This window comes from Pipra filicauda, unplaced genomic scaffold, assembly GCF_003945595.2.
Source record: "Pipra filicauda isolate LSUMZ 115617 unplaced genomic scaffold, ASM394559v2 scaffold36_size6622888_pilon, whole genome shotgun sequence".
Classification (NCBI taxonomy): Eukaryota; Metazoa; Chordata; class Aves; order Passeriformes; family Pipridae; genus Pipra; species Pipra filicauda.
The window spans coordinates 3,904,673-3,932,501 of record NW_024104498.1 but is presented as its reverse complement, the minus strand read 5'-3'; the positions used below and the strand labels follow the sequence as shown (position 1 = coordinate 3,932,501).

At 47.9% G+C, this 27,829-nt stretch overlaps 1 protein-coding gene across 4 annotated transcripts in view; it reads right to left on the bottom strand.

Annotated features, from left to right (window-relative positions):
- The window catches only part of RNF220 (ring finger protein 220), a 219,804-nt gene extending 194,744 nt beyond the window's left edge, over positions 1–25,060 (bottom strand). The window contains exons 1-2 of one of the 4 annotated variants that reach the window (XM_027747215.2): positions 24,964–25,060; positions 18,964–19,704 (exon numbers count right to left, since the gene is read on the bottom strand). In XM_027747215.2, coding sequence (XP_027603016.1) covers positions 18,964–19,588 — 625 coding nt within the window. In that variant the 5' untranslated portion in view covers positions 19,589–19,704; positions 24,964–25,060. The remainder of the gene's footprint in view (positions 1–18,963; positions 19,705–24,963) is intronic. The other 3 variants (XM_039384721.1, XM_027747216.2, XM_027747218.2) reach the window with 3 other exon arrangements.
- Positions 25,061–27,829: the final 2,769 nt, after the last annotated feature.

Sequence of the window (27,829 nt, the reverse complement as noted above, 5' to 3'; positions counted from 1 at the left end):
AAACACGCTGAAAACGGCACTCTCTGGTCTCAGACCACACAAAGAAAAAGCAACTTATTTGGTCAGGCACAGTCTTTCTGGGAGGTAACACTCACTTAGATGCTACAGTGATGATAGGCAGCCCAGACACATCCAAGACAGGTAGATCGATTATTCCTGTAGCAGTAACCTTGGGGCAATATTTGTCTGTCATAACCCCAAAGCAGATCAACTAACATTTAGGGACTAATCTGATGCCCAGTCCAGTCAGTGCAAATTTTTCCATTTATTTACTTCCACGGCTGCTGGATCAGACCTTTTGGGACTGCAAAATATCATACAAGCTCCTCTTTCCACTGGAAGAGCTATAAATGTGCAAAGAGCAGAAGTCAAGAACGGCCAGGTGGAATTTGGCTGTGGGTTTATTAAGTAACAGAAACATCACCCAGAGCTGGAGGGTGTCAGTGCCCAGATGGGGGTCAGGGGCACACACAAGCCCCTTCATGCACTTGCTCTGTGCACAGTGAGTTCATGCTTCCGATGGGAATGCATCTAGGAGCAAGTGAGGTATGGGGGCACATCTCCACCTCCACGCTGGGAAACCAGTGGCAGTGCTAAGGGTCACTTGGAGCATCACCACCCCACACCTATGGGCAGGGATGCCTTTCAAAGAGCAATTAGATGAGGCCAAAGGCTGTGTGCATTTTCTCCAGTATGGTCCAAGGTCCAGAGCTGACTTTCTAGGGTTTATTCTTGATTTTAAGTGGATGTTAAAAAAAAAAAAAAAAGAAAGGTTCATCATGGAGGGAACTGTGTGCTTTAAAGTGCTGCGGCAGGCTCTGAGAGTCCACTTATTTCTGAGTGAAGATGGATACCTCAAGAGGTTCTCCTCACCAGTAAATAATTCATAAAAAACAAACAAGCCCAGGTCTGTTTGAATTAGAACAAAATATTTCTTTAGAAAAGTGAAGTGATTAAGCACAGGAGGAGCTGGAGATGACAGCTGGTGTCTGCAGCTCCGGATGAGTCACCTTCACTCGCCAAGGCCCCTCTCTCCGGGAAGTGCTGCTGCTTTTTTTTTTAACCCTTTGAGATTCCCAGGAATGATTTGTCACCGGGGTTATTAGCATTTCTCCCTTGATATCGACAGCTTGTCTTTCCTTCTTCTAACCGGTGAGTGATTTCTTCACACGCTCGCCAAATATAGCCAAATCACCATGGTAAACGTATCGACAGAATCATATTAACAGCTGCTGAGCATTTACAGGGCTGTAAGTTATACAAAAAAAGAAGGAAGGAAAACACACATGGAAATAAACCAACTCTGATCAGCAGTGACAAGCATTTATTTAGGAGTCACTCGATGGAAATATTTTTTATGCTTTAATTGCTAATTACAGGTTACTACAGAAGGGTGGCTTTGGCCAAAATTATCTCTTTAAAGTGGAGCGGTAAGCCAGCGGTGAGCACACTCTACCTGGATGAATCTTAGGGAATCAGGAGAAAAAGGATTTATTTTTGAAGTGCTGTCCTTGTTTAAATCAAGCCTGAAGTTTGCAAGTCAAAGTCGCATCTCTCCTGATTTACTAAGCAAGGACCTTTTAAGCGTAAAGTCTAGGTAAGAGCTGAAAACACAGCCATACAGAGAAAGGGAGGCCTCTGCAAAACCATTTGCTGAGGATGTTTTGGTCCTCCTCTCCCATACTGGGGGTCACAAAAGGCCCCAAGGGGGCCACGAGGTAGCAGGCAGCAGCCAGCAGCATCCTTGCTCCTCCACTGTGCAGCTGAGCATCACCCTGCTCCCTGGAGAAAAGAGCAGACAGCTGCCCTAAGTCAAACTGGACCCAGAGGGAGAAGACAGCCATTCTGCTCATCTTTCTCTGCATGTTCAGGTCACACTCATCATCCCCTACCTGCCTCCTCATTTGGGGGTACAGTTTCATTAGGGACACTTACAACAGGTAAGTGTAGGACTCTCAATACTCCCTTTGAGCCACCCGAGTCCCAGGATTGTTTCTAACAACTGTCTCAGTTTGCAACAGTGTTTCCTTCCATCCTAGTCCTTTCATCCCTGCTCCCAGTTTCTACAGACACTCCCACCTCATCCAAGACCCCAGCACCTCCCTCCAATGTCCTGAGCTCCCCTTGTTTCGTAAATTGTGAGTGTTAACTCCTTTCTATTTTCTCCACAGGCTGCTACTCCTGGTTTTCTCTGCACTGTTAATATCTTTTGGTATAAAGGCAGCATCTCATGAGACAGAAGAGCAGTTTGTTTCTCGTGGGAGCTGTACTCAACTGAGTGGCTTCCTCCCATCAGAGAGAAACTTTGGGGATGGGGAGGGGCCTGGGCACTACTGACATGCAGAGACATTTCCTGAGCCCCCAAAGCTGGCTGTGCCAACTGGCCTGGCTCAGTCTTCCACAGCATCCCCTAATCTCATTAGAAGTCCAAGGGAGATAGCCTTGCAAATAGCTGCTTCCCATAATCTCCTTGTGCCAACTTGGAGAAGGGCATGATGAAGGCTCAGGTATGGTTGCTAGGACAAACCAAGGACAGCAGGATAGGGAAGGAATGCCCATCATCTGAGACACAGAGAAGAATTCATCCCTAGGAAAAGCACTTATTCTAATCCCATTTACTTTTCTCTGGCATTTTTCAAGCCAAATTGGGGGTTGATATCAAAGTAACTTCTCCTGCCTCTGCTGCTCACAATTCTCTTTGCCTGCTCTGGAAAACACACACCAGACTACAAACTGAAGGCCCGCAAAGTGCTAGTGCAAGGTCTTTCTTTAAAAATAAGAATTAAAAGGTGTTTTAGTTCTCCATTTCTTCCCTCCAACCACCTTCCCCATTCAGCTCCTTACCCTCACACACACCCTTTCCTTCCCCAAACTCCTTTGTTCAACACAGCCACAAAAAAACCTCTGAAATAAGAAAGAAAAGCACCACAGGAAAATACATGCTGTCCTACCTCATCTGCCCTTAATTTCCCTCCCAGCTTTGCCTCTCTGCAGCCTTCTTTTAAAGCAGCCCAGTCACCAGATAGTGGGGCTGCAGAACGACCGCCCCAACCCTGCAAGCCAGGTATTGCAAAGGCTGAACCCAGCCTGGTGGGGACCTGCACTGCTCAGGGATGGGATGGAGGAATAGGGCAGCATCACCACTCTCGATCCTCCAGTTTGACCCTTGCACCATGAAGCTGTTCTTTTGCCCCCCCCCCCGCCCTTCCCAGATAGCAGTTTTCTGGACCCAGGAAAGAATTGCACCGTCCTGCTTTTATCCAGTCCTCTTTTTAAGTGGCCTCTCAGGCACTGTGGGCTCTCTAAGACCTCTGCCCCAGCAGTTTCTACAGCAAATTTCTCTTTCACTCTTAAATCAGTGGGTGGCCTGGAGCAAGCTACACCTCTGGAGAGTCATGTCCCCTCTGCCCTGCTGCGATGGGTACCCCAGGCTGCGAGCTCCCTGTCAGCTCAGTCATGCCTCTCACTGATGCCTTGAGGTGCCCAGAGACAGGCTGCCCTGGGACTGTGAGTTCCTGCACCCACCGGGAGCAGCAGGACCAGTGGAATTTCAAAGGCTCACAACAGGTTGGAGGCAGAGCTGACTGTGGCCTGGGGAAGCACCCTCGCAGGATCCATCTCTATCACCTTCAGCACTTCCCAGCTTCCAGGGAAGGAAATACCAGTTCATCTAACCCCAAAACATCATGGATTTGTATTCAGGCAGATGGACCTACCCCTGGGGGAGAATGAGGGGAGATGAAGCCATTTAAAAGGAGAGATCCAAAGGGAGAAACTGAGCCACCCAAGGCCATGCCATAAATATCTCCATAGTGATTCAGGCTGCTAACAGCACCCTGAGCAGCCAATAAAAGACTTTTCCTCACCAAGGAACCCTTCCTCCTCCTGGCAGAGAAGGGAGTAAGTGTCTGGCACCCCAAGAGTCGTGACTCATCTGTGAAGTGTGATGGTGCTGCTGGGAGCAGAAAAAATAGGAAAAATATTTCTTCTGTTGTCAGAAGAAATTAACTTCCACAAAAACAAACTGCAGAACGAGTGAGGCTCTGGCTCTGGTCCCTGCAGAACCGGGACCACAGGAGTTACCCACAGGACTTCTCCAACCCTCTCTACATCTCTCAGGGGAACGCTGTACCCGGCAGTGCGAGCTGAGGATGCAGAAGGCAGAAGTTTGCTGAAGATACAGACACTAAAAGCTGTTCTGGCAGGCTGTGCCAAGTCTTGTTCTTCATGTAAGAGAGCTCCCTCTAGGTCAAACACTTGGGTATTTCAGAGCCATTGCTAGTTTGAGAGCCCATGCTCTGCCCTGATGCCTTTATCTCCACAGAAGTGTCTCTCAGTCAGAAAACCCACAGGCACCCCAGAAAATGTGGGGTTTGCTCTGCCCTCACAACCCAGCCTTCCTGCTGCAGGCATCGGCCACCCATGCTCTGTGTGCAGCGTGCACACACGTGTGCAATGCGTGTGCTTGTACCCACAGGTCCTTGGGACCTCACCCATCAGAGTGACTCTGATCCCTGGAGGCATTTAAAACACCTGTAGATGTGGCACTTGGGGACATGGTTTAGTGATGGACGTGGCAGTGCTGGCTGAACGGTTGGACTCGATGATCTCGGAGGTCTTTTCCAACCTAAACGATTCTACGACTCTGTGATTTCAATATGTTCAGCTGCAGCTACACCAGGGAAGGAGCCAACCCGTGATTTCTCCAGCCTCAAACCCAATCTTTACCCTGCTTTGAAACACTGATGAATTATTCCACAAACTGATGAGCGGGGGAGTTCAGCAGAGGATTTCGAATTCACAGAACAAGAAAAATCAGATGGAAAAGACTTAATGTCAGAAAATGCCGGACTGTTCCCCGCAGTGGGATCCCAGGAGCTTTGTGCAAACTGGTTTTAAACCTTGGAGTCTTTAATACAACTTCCTGTTTTATTTTCATTTTACCTAGACTGGTATTTGCTAATAAATATGCAGCTGGCTGTATACAGAACAGCAGGTAGCTCCCATTTACAGCTGTATATAACTGACTGCAGCATTCAACACCCTCACTCTGCTATGCAGTATAATACTCACAATAAAACACACACCGTATTTGCAACTGTGTCCATGCTACTATTCTGGTACGTGACACACATTAAGAAACATATTCAGAACATAGAAAAGAATTTACCATTTACATAAAAAAGATGCGCTGGGATTTTCAATAAGTTCCAGCATAATACAGTATCATTTTTATATCTTGTCTGTTCCCTTGGTCTTGCTGATTTAATACGTCTTTTCTCTTTATAACCATAAACCTACAGGTTGTATATAGATTTTCTTAAACATGATATACGGTGCCAGTGTGTATTTATAAAACTTCACCATAGAAAAGTAACAATTGTCAGAACGACTTAATCCAAGGGCCATCCAGGCCAATATCCTGTCTCCAACAGTTTTTTTCCATTAATATGGATTAGGCAGACAATACAGTTTACTACAACCTTGTTTTATAACCACGTTAGTGATAATAATAGTGCCTTGTGTATAAATGCTTATAGATCACAGTGTACAGGGAAACAGCATCGTCCCCACAGGGCAGGGAGGGAAACTGAGGCAGGGGAGATGGAGAGTTTTCATATATATAAAGAAATATTATATTTCTACATATACATATATATATATATATATATATATGAAACTTGATGGAGATTATACGTAATGAGCAGTCATCCAGAGCCCTGGATAGCAGCACCACCCACTCCAGCCCTTCCATCTCACCACAGAGCCCTGCCTGGCACCGAAAGATGGGCCACAAGCCTGGGGGATGCTGCCCTGGGAAGAGTTAATGATGGAGGTCTCAAATCCAAGCGCTGCAGGTGTCTGCTTTTAATTCTTTGCTGCTCTTCTCCCAAACAGCCCAAGGATTGCCACCCTCCCTCTTTCTCCTTTACAAATGAGTGTTTAACATAAGAAGAGAGGCAAGAGGAGCCAGGGAAGCCGGGAGATCTCCTACAGCCCTTTCTAAGCAACCTGAGCAGGCGGGAAAAGGCAGCTGGCTGGAGCCCAGCAAGAGAGCGGGGACCATGGGATGAGTCTTCTCACATCTGGTTAAGTACTGCTAAACCCTCCGACGAGCTGCCTAATTATTACAACACTTCTGCCGAAAAATTAATGTGCTTGGCCGGCTGCACTGGGGCAGAAAGGGTAGGAAAGCAGCTGTCAGGATGCAGGCCGTGATGGGAGCACCAAGGAAAGAGGTTTGTGGCACAAGAGCACAAGAGAAGGGCAAGGAAGCTCTGCCTGCAGGGATCCTGCTGGGAAAACAGCCTAGTCCCTGCTTTTTTTTGCTGCACGGTCCCCAGGAGAGGACAGTGCCAACAGAGTTGTTAATCTAGCAAAAACAGCCCTTGCAAAGAGCTCCACAGTGATGCCCTGCCTACCACAATGAACAGAATAACCTGTCAGCAAACAAAAACGTAGATGACCCTGAGAACCCAACAGCAGGGCCAGGAACAGGATCCGGGGCACTGAGGTCCCCTCTACCTTGCTGAGCACTCATTTCAGTAACTTCCACAAAATCCAAGTGTGGCACTTTATTTCTGTAGGTCTCTATAGGTGCTATAGGTGCGTTATTCATATGTGCATGTCTCTGCCAAAACCAGTTAAAAAGGGCTGCAGAGAAGACAACAGGGTCCTGCTCCCCCAGCACAACCGTCTCCGTGTCACATTAGTGGCTAAGCCTCTTTCTGCTACAGCTGTGGTGGGATTAATCTCTCTCCCTGGACAAAAAGGTGGGCTTATTTCCTGAGAGATGTCCAAGTACACCCAGAGAGCTCAGCGAAAGCAGCAGCCTGCTGGGTGCCTTTTACCCACAGACATTTGATGAAATTAATGACACAAAAGTAAGTATAAAGGCTAAGACAAATAGAACTGGCAACAACTTGAACCTTTGGCCTGTCCTTTGAAAGTCTCTGGCAAGTCTCAAATCTTCTTGATCTGCTCACTAAAGGGATGACTGTCCCACAATTATTTTCCAAGCATTTGTTGGCAAGTTGTAGGAGGAAAAAGGCATTTCACTGAAGCTGTTAGTACAAAAGCTCAGCTCCAGCCAGGGCCCTGGACTCCACTTCAAATTATAATATTTTAAGTACCTGAAAATAAATATTTTGTCAGCTGCTGAGAATTAAGAAGTAGCTTCGACCTTTCAGAGAGGGGAACCCTGCGGCGAGCGGCAAGGCTCAGAGAGTTAGTTGCAAAACAAGCTCTGCCCAAGCCATTCAACCTGTCTAGCACACACACAGCCTCCCCTCCCACGTTCCCAGCTCCCAAAGACACTGGAGCAGCACTCTACTATAAATTGGGTGCCATGAGTAAAATGAGCATCCTTGAGATGGCAACGGCACCGTGTCAGGGCTCCCTACTCAGTCCCCTCCCGCGTTGCTCATTGGTGCTGTTGTGCCATGTTGTGCCTCTCACAGTCCTAGGAATTTCATCCACAAGGATTAAAAATACTCACTTTAGTTTTATAACATCTGACTATGACCAAGCACCTGGGTAAATGTAGCTGTCACCTCTCAGACCTCTGAACCACAGTGAGCACCGTTCTGCTCCAGCGATGGCAAAAGGAACGCGCACAAAGCGGGAGATCTCTGGTTTTCCAGCAGAGCTCAAGGAGTTAAATTCCTCTCCCTTCCCCCCAATCTTTCTGCCTTTGGCCTTTAGATCAGCCCTGGTTGCCAATGAGGACTCATCGAAACACCACCAGGCTGGGCCTGTCAGGAAGGAAACCAGCGCGTCCAGAGTTTTGTTGTTCTAAAGACTTTTTTTTTTTTTTAATTTTATTTTACTGCTCAGGAAGGAAGCCAGAGCTTGCGCTTCGACTCCAAGAATGTTGATTACTCATCCTTCCCTGCATTATTTCTTTTATCTCTCACTTTTATCTACCTTACTCCAAATATTTCCCCCTCAGTTCTTTCTCTACCGTTCCTAGCCACTGCTTTCAGCTGTTCATCCAAGTTTCATTAAAAAAAAAAATATTTGGCAACTGTTTCTTCAGAAAAAAATCCCAATTATCATGTTTATTGAACAAGCCACCATCCCTCCCCCCATGCAGCCTTTTCAATCCGGGTACCATGGTTATAACAACTGCTCTAGGACCCGAGCAGCTCCGGAACATGAACATAACCACCTTGAGCAGGGGAATATCATAACCCCTGCTTTAAAGACGGGTGATGAGAAATTACTCTGCCTGTCCAAGGTCAATAGAGTCCACAGCACAAGCACAGTCTATGCTCAGGGCTTTGCCCAGGCAGCCCTTCCCTCTTCCTGCTCCACATGGCTGTGAGGATTAGGCACACTCAGCTCTGCCAATAAACTTGTCCTTCATCTTCAATACCCACCCACTAATCAAGCTAGAAATGTGCAACAAAACTAAAAGAATTGGTATGTGACGAGTTGATGACACATTTCCTTAGACACAGAAAAATGTGGGTCCTGGATCACCCGATTGTCAGGAGCCACCTGAGTACATAGCAGAGAGACTATCAGCAAGTGGTGTCTAACTGCCTTCTCCTCTGCAAAATCCATCACACCACCCAGGGGTTTCCTTTTCTTCTTTGCCCAGGTGCAGCTAACAACCCAGACAGAATTGGCAACACCTGGGAGAACATACACTCAGATGTTTTTCATTGACACTGTAACCTTCCCCAGCCTTTGCCAACGCAGTGCCCGCTCCCTGGGGCGGGAGATGCACATGCCCAAGGGCCGATTGGGTCCTCGCAGTGTTCCTGAAGAGATAAACAAATGTGAAGGGTTTTTTTTTGGTTTGGTTTTTTTTTTTTTTAGTTTAAGGTCCTTTCTTCCTTGAGATGTGCCATAAGCCTGGGGCCTGATCTGGACCATACCATACACAGCTTCCCAGGCTCCTACACCCATGACATCTCTGTTACATGCAAGTGAGGCCGATTCAAGTTCTCTCTGCCCAGTTCTGTCTTACTCTAACACAATCCTCCCCTGTTTCCACAGTCAACGCATTGTTTTCATTTTAAGAGGGGAAAATAATGAGATGGTGGGAACATTACTTCTGTCTAATGGAGACAGAGATCTGCAGACTTTCACGGCTTACTTTTTCCAGTATAGCCTAGCCCTGATCCAAATATCATCATACTTATTTCAGTCCTGGACCAAATGTGAGACTGGACACATTTGCCAAATTAAGACAGAAATAACTTGCAGCATTTTTCTACTTCACACTCTTTCAAACACCTCTCGCTGACATTAAATTTCTGGTCTGCAGACACCCTGCTTTCCACACTACTGAACCTCCCGGCACCTTCAACACAGCCCCAAATCTTGAGCGAAGGCTGCCCATCACCTCCCCTCTTCCATAACCAGATCGGCTCCTTGAGAGCAACACTTCTGTGCGTGAACCCAAATATGCAGAAAGGAAGGAGCAGCACAGACAGCGGCAACCAGCCCCCAGGAGCAGAGCTGGCAGGAGCAAGGCCAGCTGTCCTGTACAGGCTGTGCTGAGCAAAGTGCAAATCTGAGGGCAAAGATGCAGGGTTACAAGAGTTTGGCTGCCCATTCTCCCCTTCTCCCATCCAAGGCGCACCCCCTGAGGTATGAATCCACTCAGGCTGGCAACTTCTTGATTGTAACCATTAAGTTCCTCCGCTTGTGCTCTGTGCGGGGTTACCCAGGTCACTGATTGCTCCTTCATCTCCCCAGTAAAAATAAAAAAAGCCAGTGGTCAAACTGCCTCCTCAGGGAGGCTGAAGACAAGTGCTTAGGAGGTAAAAGCTGTCACCCTGGCTAAGGACTTTGCTGGGGGTTTATCTCTCACCTATAGCACTAGCAATGTGAAGTGAAGCTAGTTTGCAAGGAGGAGAATAAACAAGAAAAGGAAGAGAGCTTCTACAACCCCCTTGACGGTGCTGCAACGCTTGGATACCTCTGACCTGCACTGATGCCCAACACTCGGGATTTCCACCCATCCACAGCCATCAGAGCCTCACAAGATCCTCCACACTGCAAACAGCAACGAGGAGACAAGGTTCCCTCTAGCCTGCATGGGCCAAAGGTTGGGCTGGGTGCGGGGCGGCCCTGCTGCAGCACGGCCAGGCCACCCTGATAAGGCTTTCACTCACCCAGCCTGAGGTGCAGCACCCAGGGTGCCATTAGCCCCCATTCACCCTCCTTCTCTCTCACTCACAAACACCCTCACACTGCCTCCTGAACAGCGCAAGGCTCCAGCAGGGCCTCTGGCAGGAAATTTTGTGGAGCGTCCCTCCAAACAGGATTGGAACAGAAAACTCCAAAAGAATTCTTCCGTATTGGAAGCCAGGTTGGAAGACAAGGTAGAGCTGCAATCTGGTACTAGGGCTTTCCCCATCCCAGCAAAACTGCCAAAGCAGGCTCTCTGCAATGAGGGATGATTATCCTATGTCTCCTTATAGCGAGGGATGTCACAGGACAGACAATTTCACATTCTAAATGGCTTTGCAAGTTGTTTCCTAAAGTGCAGGGAAACAACACAAAAATCAGATTAAAAGGTTGAGTCCTTTTGAATTAAAACCACCTGAATTTAAATCAAAGTACCGAAAATCCCAATAGAAAGAAATGGGTTTGTCAGGGGCAGTCCCCAGAGTTTCACTTTTTGCTCTGTTTAGAAAACCAATTGCTTCTGGGGAGGCTGTCACGTGGAGCCTTCGCCCCAGCGCTTTCTGGTTTTGTTTTCATACAAGCACTGCGAGGCACTCACCTGCCTCCCAAGGAACAATCCCGTGCTCAGGGAGCCAGCCGTGCCACCCAGCCCAGGAGCCGCAGCTGGATGTGTCCTGACACCCTTGCCCTGCTCAGGGCTGTCGCACTGCACATCTAGAAAGCCCAGGTAAGGCCGCAGGATTGCACAAGCAAAATGCTCACACGTGAAAGCTCTTGGGTCTTTCCAAATTAAAAACTTTATGTTGTTACTCTGGTGAGAAACAGCTCCTAAGAATCAGTACTGCTGGGAGAAGGCAAGGACACAGTTTCCAGCTCTTCCTTTTAGGGGTATACAGAGACATGGGGTGCCTTTCTTTTTCCACTGCAGAACAGCCCAACATTCACCAAAAAAAAAAAAAAAGTACAAAGCACATTCTTGTTCTTCTGCAATTCAGTGAGAAAGCTGTTATCAGCCTCAACTTAGCAAAAAAGGAAGGTTTTAAAACAACACTGATTAGAAACTATGTCCCAAGTGAGGAAAAATACGATGGAAGTGTCCCACACCTGAACTCCACAAGCAGTTTCACTGTCACCAGGTCTCCCTCCCACATTATCTGCATTTAAGACAATAAATCCCTCCTTGCCTCGCTCCTCCCCAACATTGCTTCTCCCCCTCTTCTGTTGCTCAGGGCACTGCTGCAATTCAAGACGCCAGCAAATGGTCGAAGGAGAGGAGAAAGTGATGGCTAAGAAGAACTCCCAGGCCATCACAACCACCACCCCTGTTTTTAAAAGACAGGACAAAGAAGAAGAAGATGGACACAGATAGCACCAAACCCAGCAGTACTTCTTCAGCCAGAGCTTCCACGGACTTGAGGGCTGTGTCCCAGAGAAGGGCTGCCAATCTGGCCAGCAAATACCCGATGTCCAAGCAGTAACAGGAAAATAATTCAGCACTAAAAATCTAAAAAAAACCCCTGAATTCAATGAATTTGCCCCGAATGGCTGTAACCTGAGAGTTTCTATACTCGGGTCAGCAGAGCCAAGCAGGCAAACAGCGAGGTTGCATGAAGGGGCAGAAAGACACAATACAGTTTACATGTGTAGATCTACAAAAAATGCACATGCCCTTTTTCAGAGGACACTGTATAGGAATCCAATCCTACATTAAATTTCTCAAATAGAAATCCATGATTTCTGGAGAATTTTAATTGCTTTGCATAGCTGAAAAATGTCCTCAGAAGTCCCCAGATCTGCTATTCCATCCTGAAGAAGAGAGATGAAACATTCACAGGCTATCAAGCACATTGACATGACAGAAGACCACCAGTGACATGAACCACGGGATAAAAATCGTCACAATTTGCTTTCAGTGGCTGCTTTTCTTGGAATATGGTATTAAAAGAAAACAACTTTGCTCCCACTATGAATTTGCATTAGAAATCCATAATAAAAATAAAGCTTAATATTATACAAATGGGTACAGTTCTCTATAGTGCTCCTGATGCAGATTAAGGTTAGACAGATTTTAGATGACAGTTATTTACCTCAGTCTAACACCATGTATGCACAAATGGAATTTATTTTATAGCTGCAGATATTAGCCAGAAAAAAAAAAAAAAGAGATGAGAGGAAATCTTACAGTCTCACGTAAAATATAATTATGTCTGTTTTCTGCTCCCTGGAAGGCAAACAAAGAGGGAAAAATGAATCTGCTGCTAGCATTTAATGGGACTTGTCTAAATGATATCAAACAAATAACAACCAGCAGTGATTCACAAACACCTTCACTTCTATTTTTTTTCATTGGGGAATTCCAGAAACATTAAGACCTCATTGTCTTGAACATTTTCACTCCTACAGACCAGGATTAGGCCCATGCCTGAGTATGTCTCTTTCCTTCAAGACCTTCAAAATATCAAAGAAAGAAAAATAAATCACAGAGGCACTAAGGCTCATTCATTCTCTCCCTCCTGAAATGTTCGCCCACTTCCCCCCTCTTCTCCCAATTCCTTACGCAATCGCTACCAATCAACCAGGAAACTGTTGCTAACTCTTGAATTTTGCAAGTTAGCAAGTAAAATAATAAAACAATGTTTTAACTGTCAGAGATCCTGGCTCGCAAAGTGCACTTTGGTCATTTCCTTTAATAACTGCAGTTTAGCAGTAATGATTTATAATAGTTCATAATATTCTACTAACTGTACTATATTAATAATACTAATACTTTGCCCTTGCCTAGTGTCTTCTGTCAGAAGATATCAAAGCGGCACACTCCGCTGTGAGGGAGGTATCACTGCTCCCCCGGTAGGGATCGGGAAACCGTGACTCCAAGCCATGCCCGAGGTCAGGATTCCCGATCCCCAGCACAGCACGGCAGCCGCCAAGTCTGCCTGCACTTCTCCTGCCGCAATTCTCTGACAGCAGCCGAGTCTGATCGATGGGGCTGAAGATTTAATGCGATTCATTCCTTCTCGAAAAGCAAGGTTTGGCCAGCGGTTTGGGGGCCGTGGTTTTGATGGGAAATACCGAGCAAGGTGGGGGGGTTGCCCTGCAATTGTACAATAAATACCCTCCTGCCAGCATCCAGACACACGGGGCAAAAGAGGAGCGATAAATATTTACTGTGTCCATGCCCATCTCTCCAGTAGGAGATGGATAAATATGACATTTCGGTGTTGCTCAGCACTCCGAGGACAGTGGTTATAAGCCCTGACGCTGGCTCCCAGGGAGCCCAAAAAGGAAGAGAAAGGGCACAAGGCATTGCTGGCATGGCTGAGACCACACGAAGGCCGGCCGGATGGCAGCGGCTGCGCGGGGAAACATTTTGGAGAAGAAAACGGCCCCAGCCCTCCCCCTCAAACGATCAATTAAAAGCCATCCTTCTGCCGAGAGCGGGCGAGGACAGCAAATGAGGGCTGCGAGGAGCAGCGCCCGGTCGGGCTCTGCATGACAATTGATGGGAAGGGGAGGCCAGAGGGGTGGCGGGGGAGGCAGCTCCATCCCTCCTCTCACCATGGTGATTAGGTATTCCGAGTGCGCCAGATAGCCCCAAATAACAGAAAGAGAAATATAAACTGGAGACCGGCAGATCCAAGGCAGGCCAGATGGCCCCGCAGCCGGCAGGGGCTGCTCCCATCCAGCCCTTCCCCACTTTAACTGTTCAAACATTTCTTTATCCCGACAAGACAATTAAGCCGAACAGCATGGAAAGGAGTCTCGGCAACAGTTTGCAGAGGGAGCAGGAAGGTTGTTGCCAGAAAAGCAGGAAAAGGAGGTGATTGCCGCATGCTCCAAGACCTCCCTCCATGCAACACAGCTCACTCCATGAGGACAGCTTGTTTTTGGTGGTGCAACAGGGATGGATGGCACAGATACCATGTCTGCTACTGCCCTATCTACCTGCCCACCCCTTCAGAAAATCCACTGTTGCTCCTTCACTCCTCCTACATCATGCAGGGCACTGCAAAACGGAAAGAAACATTCCACTTGATTTATTTCATTATTTCATAAGCAGAGTCAAGCTTGCAATTTCCCATGGTCACGGCTGATCATTATTAGCAACAAAGCATCACTTCACATTAGACCCCAAATTTTACCGGCCCTGGAAGTGATGCATCCCAGTGGGAAGAGTTGTGAGCGATGGATGTGTGCACATGTGCATTCCCCATCCAAGCCATTGTTCTGCCATAAAATATAAGGAAAAAAACCCTTCTTCCCCCAGCACATGTACATACACACACTGAGCTCCCTACATAGGTCCCAGCCCATAAACACAAATCCCAACACACACATGTCTGAGCGGGTGGGTTGATCTGATTTCCAAAGCACCATGTTATTCAGGAATTCAAGCTGTGGTCATCATAGCCCTGATGTCCATCACCTGAAGCGCAATTTACATTTGATCAATAACAAACCAGTTGTTTCAAAAGGAAAAGTAACTCCATGCTAGTGATGTTCTTTAAAACCCCAAAGTGGAACAAAGAGCTCACTAATATGGCACACAACTTCTCATGCACAAAAGAAACCAATTGCAGCACAAACTGTGTCCAGATAACCGAGGTTAAATATGATTATCAAAAATAATAATAAGCAAAAGACTGTTAATAGATCCACCCCCACTATACCCAGCGCACCCCAGGGATGATCCCAAGGGATCCTGGCCTGTTCCCAGCTCAATCACTGATCCTCAGGGCACACAAGGAGCTGGGTAAGAGCCACCAGCACGAGCAGGGAAACTGAGACATGGAGAGCCAGGCTCTGGCCAGAGCCTGGAAACTGAATCAATGTCCAGGACGTAGAGGATCACCTTCACACGTTGGCCTGTGCTCCACAAGAAGTCACAGACAACACGTGACGGAGACCAAGCAGCAGACAGCAATGGGAAAGCATCTTCTGTGATCCCAAGGAGGCTGGGGGCATGGGCAGCCCCGCAGGGAAGGCAGAGTGTCTGCTCTGACAAGGTCCAGTTATCTGCCAGGAGGTTCCAGCTTCAGCATGGACCTCTGCGTGTCACTTTGTGGGAAAGCAATGCCACAGTGACTTGATATAGAAAGGCACTAGGACAAATTTTATTGGAAGTAAAGAACAAAACCAGGAATCCTTATTTTTTTTTTCCTGGTTTTAAAATAGGGCTATAGATCTCTTTTGCAAAAAGGAACATGCCATTTATTTCCACTCTTTCTAGGAATCTCAATTATTGTACGCTTATTAAAGGAAACCCATAAAATATGTCTTCCAGTGTCTTTAACACATGCTTTACAAGAAGCTCCTAAACTCTAACAAATGGCATTATTTCTCTCAGTAAGCACCTAAGGGAATGGGCCCATCCAGTACACGGTACGTCTGCATCTCCCTGGAAAGGCTCCACTTTTCTATGTGCCCCCTCTACACTCCATCACTCTGGATGTCCTGAATTTTATGTGTTGCATTTTACAGCAAGAGACAACTTATCCAAATACAGACATCCTAGTCCAATCTGCTGCTGTTTAACAGAGAGCACAATCCCACCCAAATGCACGCCAAAGGAGATACTGTCCCTTTGGGGGATGCGGGGTATGGGCCTAAGCAACACCCTGCTTTAAAAGTAAGGAAAGGTTCACCCAACAGGCTGAGCGATCTCTACTGCACAAACACACATCTTACAGGGCCAGGTGTTTATCTGGAATATACCAGCACGTATCCCAAAAAATTTTACTGAATTCCTCACATTTCCTCCACTGGTGAAAACAGGCCAAGACTTCCTTCCCATGTTGCAGAGGACTAAATAAGCACCTTCCAAACACTCCTTGTGGTGTAAATGCCTGACTTAGAACCTTGTTTTGTTGCAAAGTATTTCAAGCATAAACCTGTTTTTCAGGAAAATTAAAACTCAGTGATTGAATCATTTTGTTTTAATGGAAGTTTCTTAGAAAATTACCATTTAAGCTATGGGGTAAAACAAATATTTTAATGAGCTATTAAGAAAAGGCTTCTGCGCAGTGGAGCAGAAGACCAGGCAGAGCAATCATAGCAATTCAGCTTCCATGTAACACAACCCCTTTCAGCAATCTGAAAAATACAACGAAACAGATGAGCTCTGCGAATCTGAAATGCACCCATTAGACATGGGAAGGTGTTGCTGATCCAGGAAAATTTTGCAGTTTTTGCTCGCAGTTGTAGAAAAGCCTAATTACATTTTTACCTTGAAGCTACAGCCACCTACCTGCAACAGATTCTCCATCAGGAGCAAAAGTAAGTAGCTTTTACAAAGGCTTATATATAACAATTACGCAAGGAATTCACCAAACTTCTCAGAGACAACAAATCCCCCAAAGTACACACTTATATAGAAACTCCAAAAATATAAATGCAAATGTTAATGCAAAACAGGATCACCATTATATCTGCTAACTGCAATCTTTTGAGTCCCTCACTGTGGAAGTTTTCCTTTTCTGATGGTCAACATCAAAGACTAACAGGATCCCCTAAAAAGCTCTACCACTTGCTCTTTTGGCCACCAGGAAACACACCCATACGTGTGTATGCACACACACCAAATAAACTCGCTGTCTAAATGGAGCAAAGTTTCCATGGTGCAGTATCTACATGTGATAGGAATATGATACAGAGCCAACAGACATATTTAGCGTACACCATCCTGGTAGTTACAGAAGAATTTTAATGTCGATGAAACAGCAGGGATGTTGCATCTGCTCAGCTCTACCGCGCAGCAAAGCATCTTCAAGAAATTTAACAACATGGGTAACAAGAACAATACACCTCCCACTTCTGCCCAAGTTTTCCAAGCTGCCTGCAAAGTTTTTATTCTGCTTCCTTTCCCTTGCAGGTCCCCTGCCATGGCACTGGTAGAGGCACAGGGAGCTGGTGTCACCTTGGCTGCCTCTCGCACGCGCCCGAGCAAAGCCCCGTCTGCTCCCAGGAAGGAGCGGACCCACGTTCGGCACACGCTGTTGGCAAAGGCAAGGCACGGCGGTGGATGTGGACCCTTCTGTCTGTCCACAGCTGCGCTCCACGCGGTCTAATTCATTTAACAGATTTACTTCTTTAAATGGGGTATCTGACAGGATTTTGCCACCAAGATCCATAGAGCTGATGTGCTCTAAATTCATTTAGGTAGCGGACCCGCTCCTCTGCCGCTATCTCCCAGAGTACTCTTTCAAGCAAGCTTCATTTTCACAGCCAGGTTATATTGATAAGGGAAGGAGCATCAACAAAGACGTCTCTAAGCCTTGCCATCTCACCTGCCTCCCCCGTGGATAATTACATTACCAGCTTAACACACATCCACATGTGCTCCCACCTACAGCCACTTCCCCCACGGACCCAAAAGGAGGGAGAGGAGATGCTGAACAATGAAAGGAGCTTACAGCACAAAAAGTAGCACGGTCGGGGGTGGATCAGAAGGAGAGGGGGGAGAGAGATAAGAGATCACACTGGTACTGCAAGAAATACACAGCTCCTGCCTTCAGTGGGAATCGTCCTACCCTCGCAAATGCCGGCATAAAAGACACACTTGCAGCGTATTTCAAAACCAAAGAGCGATGGATTTACAAGGCAGGTTGATTTTATGATGACTTTTATTGAAAAGGTACGCTGGGTTTAGGCAGATGCCTTTTAGCGCCGGTAAGTTAGCACAGTGCCTAATTCAAGGAGACAGCCTGAGGAAGCAGCGCCGACAGGGGAGAGAGAGCCACAATGTCTCTATTACTCTCCTCGGTATCATAAAGGGGAGAAGAAAAATCACGTCTGAAAGGGAGAGGAAGGAACGGTGCAGCAGGTTTTGGTTTTAAAAGAAAAGTAATAATAATAACAACGACAATATTAAAATGGTTTTCTAAGAAGAAAACTTAACAGAACAAAGGAGCCCATGTGAAAAGCAAACCACTCACTCCTTGATCTACATCTCTGGGTTTACAGGAAAACTCTAATCATAACTCAGTGCTCTTCCTTGGGATACCACGCTCTGCTGCCCCCAGACCACTCCCCATCACGGGTCACCTCCCAGCTCTGCAAACCTGGAAGCCTGCCCTTCACGAAGGACAGCTCTGCCTCTCTGTGTAGGCAACACCACAAGAGACAAGGTGATGGGAGAGCATGGAGTTACAGTCGTGAACGAGTGGACTGGGTTCCTTCAGTCCGACCACCGGCCTGCAAAACGGCACATCACCTTTCAACAGGCACCAAATGGGGGAAACACTCAGAGAAAGCACATGATGCAACAGCTTATTGAATTGTAGGAACAATTTGTATTTATGCCTTAAAGAGGGAGCTCAGTGGCCAGAAATATTGTTAAGTTAACCAGAGGAAAAGGTATTTTTGTCCTAACCGGAGGCACAAATCCTGATGGTGAATCATACAAGAATGGTGTGCATGAAGAAAAGGTCAGAAAGAAACACCTGGAGAAGCAGGGGGCACGTACTTGCTGCAAGCTTTGGGAAAGTTTCTGGCTATGCACTCCAGCTGCATCTCTGTTTATACACACACATGTACCAGCACCTATAGCCTCGCACTGGGGCATGGAGAGATTTCTGCAGGGTCAATATCACCTCTCCAACATGTGCTGGAAGGCAAGTTTCCTTCACGAGCACCTCACCTTAAAATCTGTCAATCCTTTTAGAAGAACAAGGCAATATTGCATGGTTGAGCTTGGCAGGCAGGAAAGGCTGCTTTGCCTCCACCTCCAGCAAGTATCACAGCACTGTGGGACAATCACCTGTTGAGTATCTCAGTGAGGCACAATTAAAGAACCGCCAACAAGTCAACAGAGGTACTTACATCTGTCACTTCGGTCTTCGGGACTGGATGAAGTCTCACGGTCAGAAATGAGGCCAGAAACTGCAAAGATCTTCTTCCCCGTATCATCAACTTTGAGGGAGCCGGGGGAGCTGGAAGGGAGCTGTGTGCCAAACTCGTACTCCTTCCCATCAGTGTCCGAGAAGCGCAGATGGGGTGAGTCAGTGTCGTGGCAGTTCTTGAGGCGCTTGGCTGGCGTAAAGGCTGACTGGTAGCTCTCCCGGTCTTCAGTGGATGCAAAGGGGCGGAAAGCCCCGACGCCGCTGTGGTTCAACATACTGATCGGGGTGCAGTCCAGGTTGGGGGGTGCAAACTGGGGGTGGAGGTGAAGCAAGGATGGAGGAAAGTCACGGTTCGCAAACGCTCCCGGCACCCCGCCTTGACGGTGGTACATGGAGGCAAAAGTATATGAGCCATTGGTAAAGGGAATATGCACGTCCTTATCTGCTGACACGGGGACTCCAAAAGGCCTCGGCTGCTGGCAGGGAATGGAAGCGTCGCGGCTGGCTTCAGCGGTGGAGGCGAGAACCATCAGTGCTGGGGAGGCCAGCGGGTTGGGGAGATAGGGTGAGTTCTCCATCTTGAACGCTGCCCGGTGTAAGTCCATCGGAGTCTCTTTCCTCAGCAGGATCACGAGCAGAACGATCTTCCCCCAAAGGAAAGCAAAGCGATGCCTAGGAATGGAGCGGGGAAAACTACTGGAGCATCGTCACCCTTCGAACACTGCAAGGGAACAGAAAGGGAAAGAAAACACAGCCGGTTAGGTTACTGCACTCATCTCTCTGGGACGTTCCAGCAGCAGGGTGGCCACATGTGCTACGAGCCACCGGCCGGAGACGCGCCACTGTTCTCATTCAAGAAAATCAATAGACAACTTCACACACTGGTGGAATCAGCCCTGGCCCTCCAGGTTAAAGGGTATCATCCAGTGCAGATGAATGAAAGGCAAACCAAACATAATAACATGCAGATTTAATAATGCACTAATAAAAAAGGTTCAGTATAAAATTAACGTAGTAACTCCAAATTATAATTGGAATTTTATATGGCAAGTGGCATGTACATATAACCGCAATAAACTTAAGAAAGCCCCCACATACACACACCACTATTTGCTTGGGGAGGGGGTGTAAAACCAACATAAAAATATCCTTTGTACATAGTTAACCCAAATCAGCCAGCATACATGTCTATACTGTACACGATGCCTGAGACTTACATAACAGACATGTACTTTTTCTCACTCTCACAGTACACATGGGTAGGTAAGTACTCACACACACAGTACCCAATACCATCATATATATATATATGTACACACATCATTGGAATGTGGGAATGTGACCGTGCCTTGGTGCGTGTGTGTAATACACAAACACACATGCGTGCACACGCGGTCCCTGGTAGCCAAAGGAGAAGAGACTTCCCCAGTAAAATGCCTGGCGTCTCTGGCAATATTTAAAATCATAATGGGTGCTTCTGCCATCTGATCTCTGCAAGTGTCTGTCTTTCGGGTCGGGGACAAGAGAGGATGGATCAGTAATTTTAGTTCCTAATGCACTCACTCTTAAGTAGATTTGTAAACTGCCCTGGATGTGCCATTAACATTTAGAGGAAAATGTTAACAAAATTTCTGCCTTGCATCTTGCTGAGCCTCCCAGGTTGGTGGCAGCCACCCACCCAGCCACAGCCCCCTCCCGGGGTGAAAGAAGGGAAAATGTTCCTTTCTGTATCTCCCCCAGTTCGCAGTGGCTTTTTGTGTTGTTATTTTCTCCCCCAATCAATCTCGTGTCTTTTCTTTTAAGCTTCCGCCGCCTGCCATTCAGGCCCCACAACCGAGCTTAAAATACAAGGACTATAACTTTGAAACAATATACTAGCCGCTGGAGCTCAAAGGGCCAGAAAAATCATATAATAATAAAAAGCTGTTACAAATTGTGCCTCTTAAATCCAGAGGGTCAAACATCTCAAATAAAACTTAGTGAAAGAGTGTCTCCCTAATGGAGTGCCTTTTGTACTCCATGAATGAGGGAGCCTAGGTTAACAAAGTGTATGAAATCCAGTCTGGGGCTTTAATGCAGTTCAGTGATAGCATTTCCTCTCTCCCATCCTGTACCCAGCCGCTCCACTGACTGTTATGAATTGTGAAGATGAGTGGACATCATCTCTCTGCTTCCTCATTTGGCACCCATCCTTACAGACATCATTGCTAAATTACCAGATTATGTATCTCGCATTAACGGATCTGCTCTCTTCCAAATTTTAAATAACTTTCTCATTGAGTTCTTGCCACAGAGAGCGAGGGGGAGAGGAAGAGCGAGGGGTGCCAAGGGCATCCTGGTCAGCACTGCAGTCCCTGGGTACACTTGCTCTGCTGCTTCACACGAGGCTGATCAAAACCTGGAGGTCAGGAAACTGCAGCCACTGGCTGGGGGCTCATGTAACCATGTAAATATATATATACACACACACATAATTATACATCTAAAGAAATGCATACAAATAAGCCACTGCCCTCAGAAATAAACAATCATTAACATGGAAGTGAAACTGAGCAATCACGGAAAAACGTGGATTTCCAGGGAAAAAAAAAAAAAGCAACCACCTCTGCCTGCTTTTCTATTTTTACTTGTGCTTTCACCCCATTACGTTAAATGTATTTCATAAATTAGTAATCTGGCCGCAACACTTGACACTCCTGTAGGATACTGTGAATCACTATGGCCGTTTATTCGTTTGCAAACTTCATTACGCCAGGAATAAATCAACACATTACAATATCTCAGCCAGCCAAATTTAATTTTTTTTTCAGCTCCCACTTCCTTTTTCGTTCTCTCTTGCTCCTTGCTCGCCCAACACCTCCCCGCCCCCCAGCAACACGGACAGATTAGGCTGCGGCGGACCAGTCATTATGAAAATCTATCGTTAATACACTCCCAATGTCAAAATGTCATAGGTTTAAATACAGAACCCAAAAATAAGAAAACTAACTGACCTTCTTAATTAAAAAAATATGGATTGCAGGGTAATCAGCTGGAGGGAACATTTGGGTGCTGGGAAGGCAGTGGGCACAGGTGGAGTGAGGAGCTGCTACTTTTCTGCCTCTATGCTGATTTTTTTTAATTTAGCACCTCGCGCAAATCCAGATTAAAATAACTCCAGCTATTGATCCGAGCAGTGGAATTGACATTAATTTTAGTTCACTTCTCACTTTGCAAAGGGATCAATAGGAAGTAATAACAGCTGACATCCCCGCTGAAAGGAGGAGAAAAGACGGGCTAGAGACAGAAATCGAAAAGCAACCAAATAAATCAGCAGCTACTTTTCCACGGCATCAGACAAACTCCAAACAGATTGCAAAAAGTCTTTGTTGAATTAACTAAACAAGGAGTAGAGGGAGGAGGGGTGGAGATCAATCTAGGAAGCTACATAAACTGTCTACCAAGTATGAAGGTTAGACAGACACACTGAAAACTAACTCTGATTTTTTTTTTCATGGCTACCTATATGCATAGTAATTGGTTTTCAGAGCTACCCTGTTTAAGATGTACGAGATGTGTAATCATGTATGTTACTAATAACAAGGCTAAACGTGCCACAACCAAGGCAAATTGAATCAAGAGCCTTTAGCTCTGAACCACAGAAAAAATCTCTCACCAAGGAACAAGTTGTAATCAGTCCTCTCTGGCTCAGTTTTGATTCCTCTGCTTACAGAGGTTGTAGCACTGTGCTGCATAAGTTAAGAGGGAAGTCTGATAAAAGTAGGAGAAGCCATGACAGAACTGGATTTAGCAGGCACCACAAACACCCAGCAAGAGGAGAAAACAGCAGTGACTGCCGGTTAGAAGCGTAAAACCCCACTTGCTAATCAGCCTGCAAAGAAACGCGCTCATATGCAAGCACATGCACACCCCATACACAGCCACGAGATCTGCAAATCTTCTACTAAAATGTTACTCCGAGTTCCTATTACTAAATCACCTCTCTGCTATCGATTAAAATAAATAAAACACACCACTCTGGCTTCTACAACAGGTTGCATTTTTGTGGTCTCTCAACCATTTCCAAATGCCAGAGATTAAAATAATGGGGCAAATTAATGTCTTTCTCCCTCCAGAAAAAAGTTTTCTTGGGGAAAAAATTAATTAGCAGGATACAGGGGAGGAAAAAAGATTAAAACATTAGGAAATCCAGGAAAATTGGTGATGCATGTAAATTAGGAAATGCCCAGGAAAAAAAAAAATCACAATATCCATTTACATTAAAAAGTTTTCCCCCATAAATGTCAAGTAGGAATTCAGAAATATGCTCTGCGCAGAAAAGCCAAAGATTATAAAACAAAATAATGCCAGCTGTTTGGGGATTTAGGTGCTCAAATGGATTATATATTTGAACCAAACTGGATTTCCTTATAATAAATAAAACAAATGCAAGCTCGAAAGCCAACAAAGGAGAGCTCTCATCACTGGATTAAGATACAAAGGAAAAACAGTTAATTTTTTTTTTTCCAACGCGTGAAATATGCCAACTGCAGCCGCACACCCGGACAGCTGCTGTGGAAACCGGTTTAATGGGGAAAGGAAAAAAATTAGGAGAGCGGGGATCGGAGGAGGCGGCGGCGGGGCCGGGCGGAGCGGCCCCGGTCCCCGGACTGCGCCCCCGCTGCTGTTTGGCTGTAAACTTCTTCTTCAAAAAAAAAAAAAATTAAAACCCCCCCAATTTAAAAAAAAAATAAAAACAGGGGCCGGGAGGGCGCTCCCGCGGCGGCGGCTGCCGGAGAGAGGAAGCGCCGGGGGTTCGGGAAGAGAGGAAAAAAAAGAGAGAAAGAAGGAAAAAAAAAAAAAAAAACCCCAACCCACAGCCTACCGAGGGGTTCGCTGCCGCTTCGCCCCCGGCCCGCATCCTCGGCCCCGCTCCCGACTTGGCGAAATGCGAACGAAAATCGCCGGCGGCGTCGCCCCGGGGGAAGCCCCGCTCGGGCGGGCAGCGCGGGCGGCGGGCGCGCCCCGGCCCCGCGCCCCGGCCCCGGGCACCGGCCCCTCCGGCAGCGCCCGCCCCGACCGGGCCGGCACCCGCCTGCCGCCCCCTCTCCCTCCCGCTGCCGGCTTTTCTCCCCCGCCCGAGGGGATTGTTCAGTAAACCCAAACAATATAAAATCCGTCGGGGGTGAGCCCCGGGATGGAGCCTACCGACGCCGCCAAGCCCCGCCACTTCCCGCTCCCCGCCGGCGCATTAAACAGGTGTTTGTTGGGCCGCGGCTCCGGGCACGGCCCGGTCCGACCCGGCCCGGCTCAGTCCCGCCCGGCCCCGTCGGGAAGCGGCGATCGGGGCGCAGCCGGGGCCGCTCCTCTCCAGCCGCTTCGGGAATTATTCAATCCCGGGGAGGGCAGCGGGAGGGGGCACCGCCAGCCCGGTCCCTACAGCCCGTTAAGTCGCCTTTCCACCCCCACCACTTTTTCTTCCTCTTTAAGCCCCGAGTTACAAAGATCATCAAACGCGAAGATGCCCGGAGTTGTTTGGATTTATTGCAACAATCACTTACCATACACATTTCCTGTGTGGAAGGATAAGCATTCAATACAACTCTTTAAGTAGACAGTTCCTAATGATTTCATTGTGGTCAACCAGATGGTTTTTATGTATTTAGATCTGAAGGTGAAGAATTATTTTCCATGCTTCCAACCTATTTACAGACTTCCCTGGTCTAGAGCTGGGGTTGCTGGTTAAAAGAAAGAAAATCCTGCAATTTCTCGATCGCATCGCTGGATGATCCAGAAAGTTTTCTAAAGAACCTAAAGCGAAAACAGGGATAATTCCTTTCACCTCTTCTGGCTTTCCAAGCTACGCCATTGACATGTGGAGTAATTTTAGCTCATTCGTTGAATAACGCTGCCAATTTAAACCGCCTCTCTACCTTTGTTTTATCTGCAATAATAAAACCAGAACAACACCGCATGTGAGATCCAGGCTCTTGGTTCCTACCTGGAAGCAGCCGGGGGCAAGGGCGACAATCTTTTAGGGATGAAGGACCCGAGGAGGGGCGAGGATGTTGGACAAACTTCAGCCGCGTCCAAAATTAATCTAAGTGCGACTTAACAACGAGCTGTTAAAAAAATATACCGGTCTTCGAGCGGGGATCGCGCATTTTGGGGACGGCTTAAAACCAAAGTTCACCCGGGGACTGTACGATCGCAAAAATGAAAGCTTCGAAGTAAATAAAATTACTGGCTGGGCAGTGTTGCTTGAGCGCACAGAAACCCTGGCGGGTGTTTTGATTTTTGGTGGTGGTTATTTTCGTGGTTTTTTTTCCAGATACTTTTATTGCAAAATAAAAGCCTGAGTTTGTGTATTTGAAAGGGAAAAAAACCCCCACAAACAGAAAAAAAAAAATTCCCAAACCAACAAACCCCTGGGTGGGTGCGTGGATCTGCTTATTTCCTTTGAAAAAAGTTTTTGTTTTGCAGCTGCTGGGAAATGAAATTGTCGCTGCCCAGAGGGACTGTGGAGAGAGCGAGCTCCGGGAGCAGCGGAGGGAAGCGAGGAAATAACTGCCCGGCTTGCCCCACCGAAAAATAACGAGGAAAAAAAAAAAAGGAAAAAAAAATAAAAGAGTTAAAAAATTTATATCTATTTGGGAGCGAGGGATCTGTGCCGGTCTCCGGGTCCGGCCGGGCCCCCCCCTCGCCGTGCGCCGTCCCCAGCCGGGCTGCCGCGGCGGTCCCCGGCACCTGATCCCCCTGGTGGCTACCAGTCCCCCTCGGAAAGCCACCGGGGGGGAGGATCCGGGCAGCTCGGGGCTCGCCGAGGGTGCGGGGGGGCCCCGCTTTTATCTGCCTTTCCCCTCGGCATTACCATGCCGATCCCCACCCACCCGGCCCTCCCCGCGGCCGGCGCGGCTCCCCCGCCGCTGCCGAGCCGCCCGGCTTCCCCGGCGCTGGGGAGGGAGAAGGGGGAAGGGGGAAAGGGCGCGGGGGGCTGGGGTGGAGGTAGGAGGGAGGGAGGGAGGGGGGGGTTGAAACTTGCCCTGCAAAGTTTGCGTGTGGCCGGGCGGGCGCGGTGGCCGGTACTCACGGTGCGGCGGGCGGCGGGCGCTGCGCGGAGCTGGCGGCGTGCGGGGAGCGGGGCAGTCCCGGGCGTGCTGGCCCCGCTGCCCGCCCGCCGCTCGCATGTAGCAGCGCGGGAGGCGGCGGGGGTGCGAGGGAAGGAGCAGTGCTGCCTCTCAGTGCCGGCTCTCATCAGTGAATGAGCCTCCACTCTCCGAGGGGCTCCCGCCGCACACACACACGCACACACACGCGCGCACACACACACGCATACATACACTCGCACACACACGGAGCCGGGCTGAGCACTGCATACATTAGGGCACTCGGGCAGTATGGGAAATGCAGTCCAGGACCGGTGCCCACCCGCCGGCCGCCCGCGGCCCCCGGCGTTGCCCGAACGGGGTGTCGGGGGCTGCTCCCTTCCCAGGGGCGCCGCTTCTCCTCTCAGCCCCGCTGCGCCGGCCTCGCCCACCCGCTTGGCGCCGGTCATATTTTCCACGGTGCAGCTCCCTCCCAAATTGCAGCGGGACGCTGCCGGGCCCCCCGGGCGGCGGCTTCCCCACTCCGGGGCAGCCCCGTACCCTTCCGGCCCTGAGGCAGCCGGCTCCCCTCGGGATGCCCGCGGGCAGGCAGCCTTCCTCAGGCACCCTGCAGCATCTCCTGGCATGGGATGGGCATGATTTCCAGGGATGGGCATCATCCCCAAACTTGCCTTGGACAGCCACAGCAGAGCCAGAGAGCAAATTAGGGACTTCACACTCCCAGTGTTTCCCAACTGCGGCACACACGCATGGCTCACACACTGCTATTTTAATGTTTCCTGGATGCACGTCGCAGCTCCGTACAAACCCTCCTGCACACGCGCTCTGCCTCGGCCACAGGCAACTCCCCTGCCAGCCCTAGGAGTGTCCCGAGCAAAAATTGCCAGTCATAGGAAATGGAAGAGCCAGTTTTAGATGGGGACTCGAAAGAAACACTTATTGTTCCTTGTGAAGTGCACCAAACCTTGATCCAAGAGATTTACTTATTTTGCCCAAGAGGGAAACATTTCAGGTTTTTTTCTTCAACTGCTAAATAATTTCAGGTTGTTCTTAGAAATAGAGTATGGGCAGCATTTTATGGTTCTTAGTTAACTTTGCACTGGCATTCTCAAAATACAACCATGCTATGTGACACACACTGAAGAAAGAAGCCCATGAGCATCATCAACCAGTTGGGCTGTATTCTGTGTATGAGAGTAAAAGAGATCACCTGCTTGTGTCATCCAGCAACTTTTGTGTAAGCAGTGACTCATCACTGAACTGTATAGGCCTGTTACTCCAGGATCACTGAATGCACCAGCCCCTATAAAAATGTCCACAGGCACAGGATGAAACATGTCCCTGGGCCTTTACTGGGTGCAGACCATAACAGTTTGCTTCTCTGCCAGACTGAAGCTCACCCATCCTTTCTACAACATTTCAGAGGTAGGTCAGAGTAGTCAGAGTGCTTGCATGCTTTACGAATCGTAAAAATTTCAGAAATGTTAGTAAACATTAAAAAAAACCCAAAAAACAAAAAGCTTTCTTATTTTCGCACAAATTTCAAAATAAAACAACATGGTGTTTCAAACTCCTCAACTCATAAAGTGCCTGGGTGAAGGAGCTGCGTGTACTTTCTTTACATAACCATCAGTAGCTCTGTTCCCTGCTCTGACCTGCAGCTCAGCCTCTCAGAGGCTGATGATACTCACCAAAAAGAGCCTACTTCCCTTCAAGGCATGTGCTCCCCTGTTGCTTTCCTGCACGCAGCGTGCAGGAGCA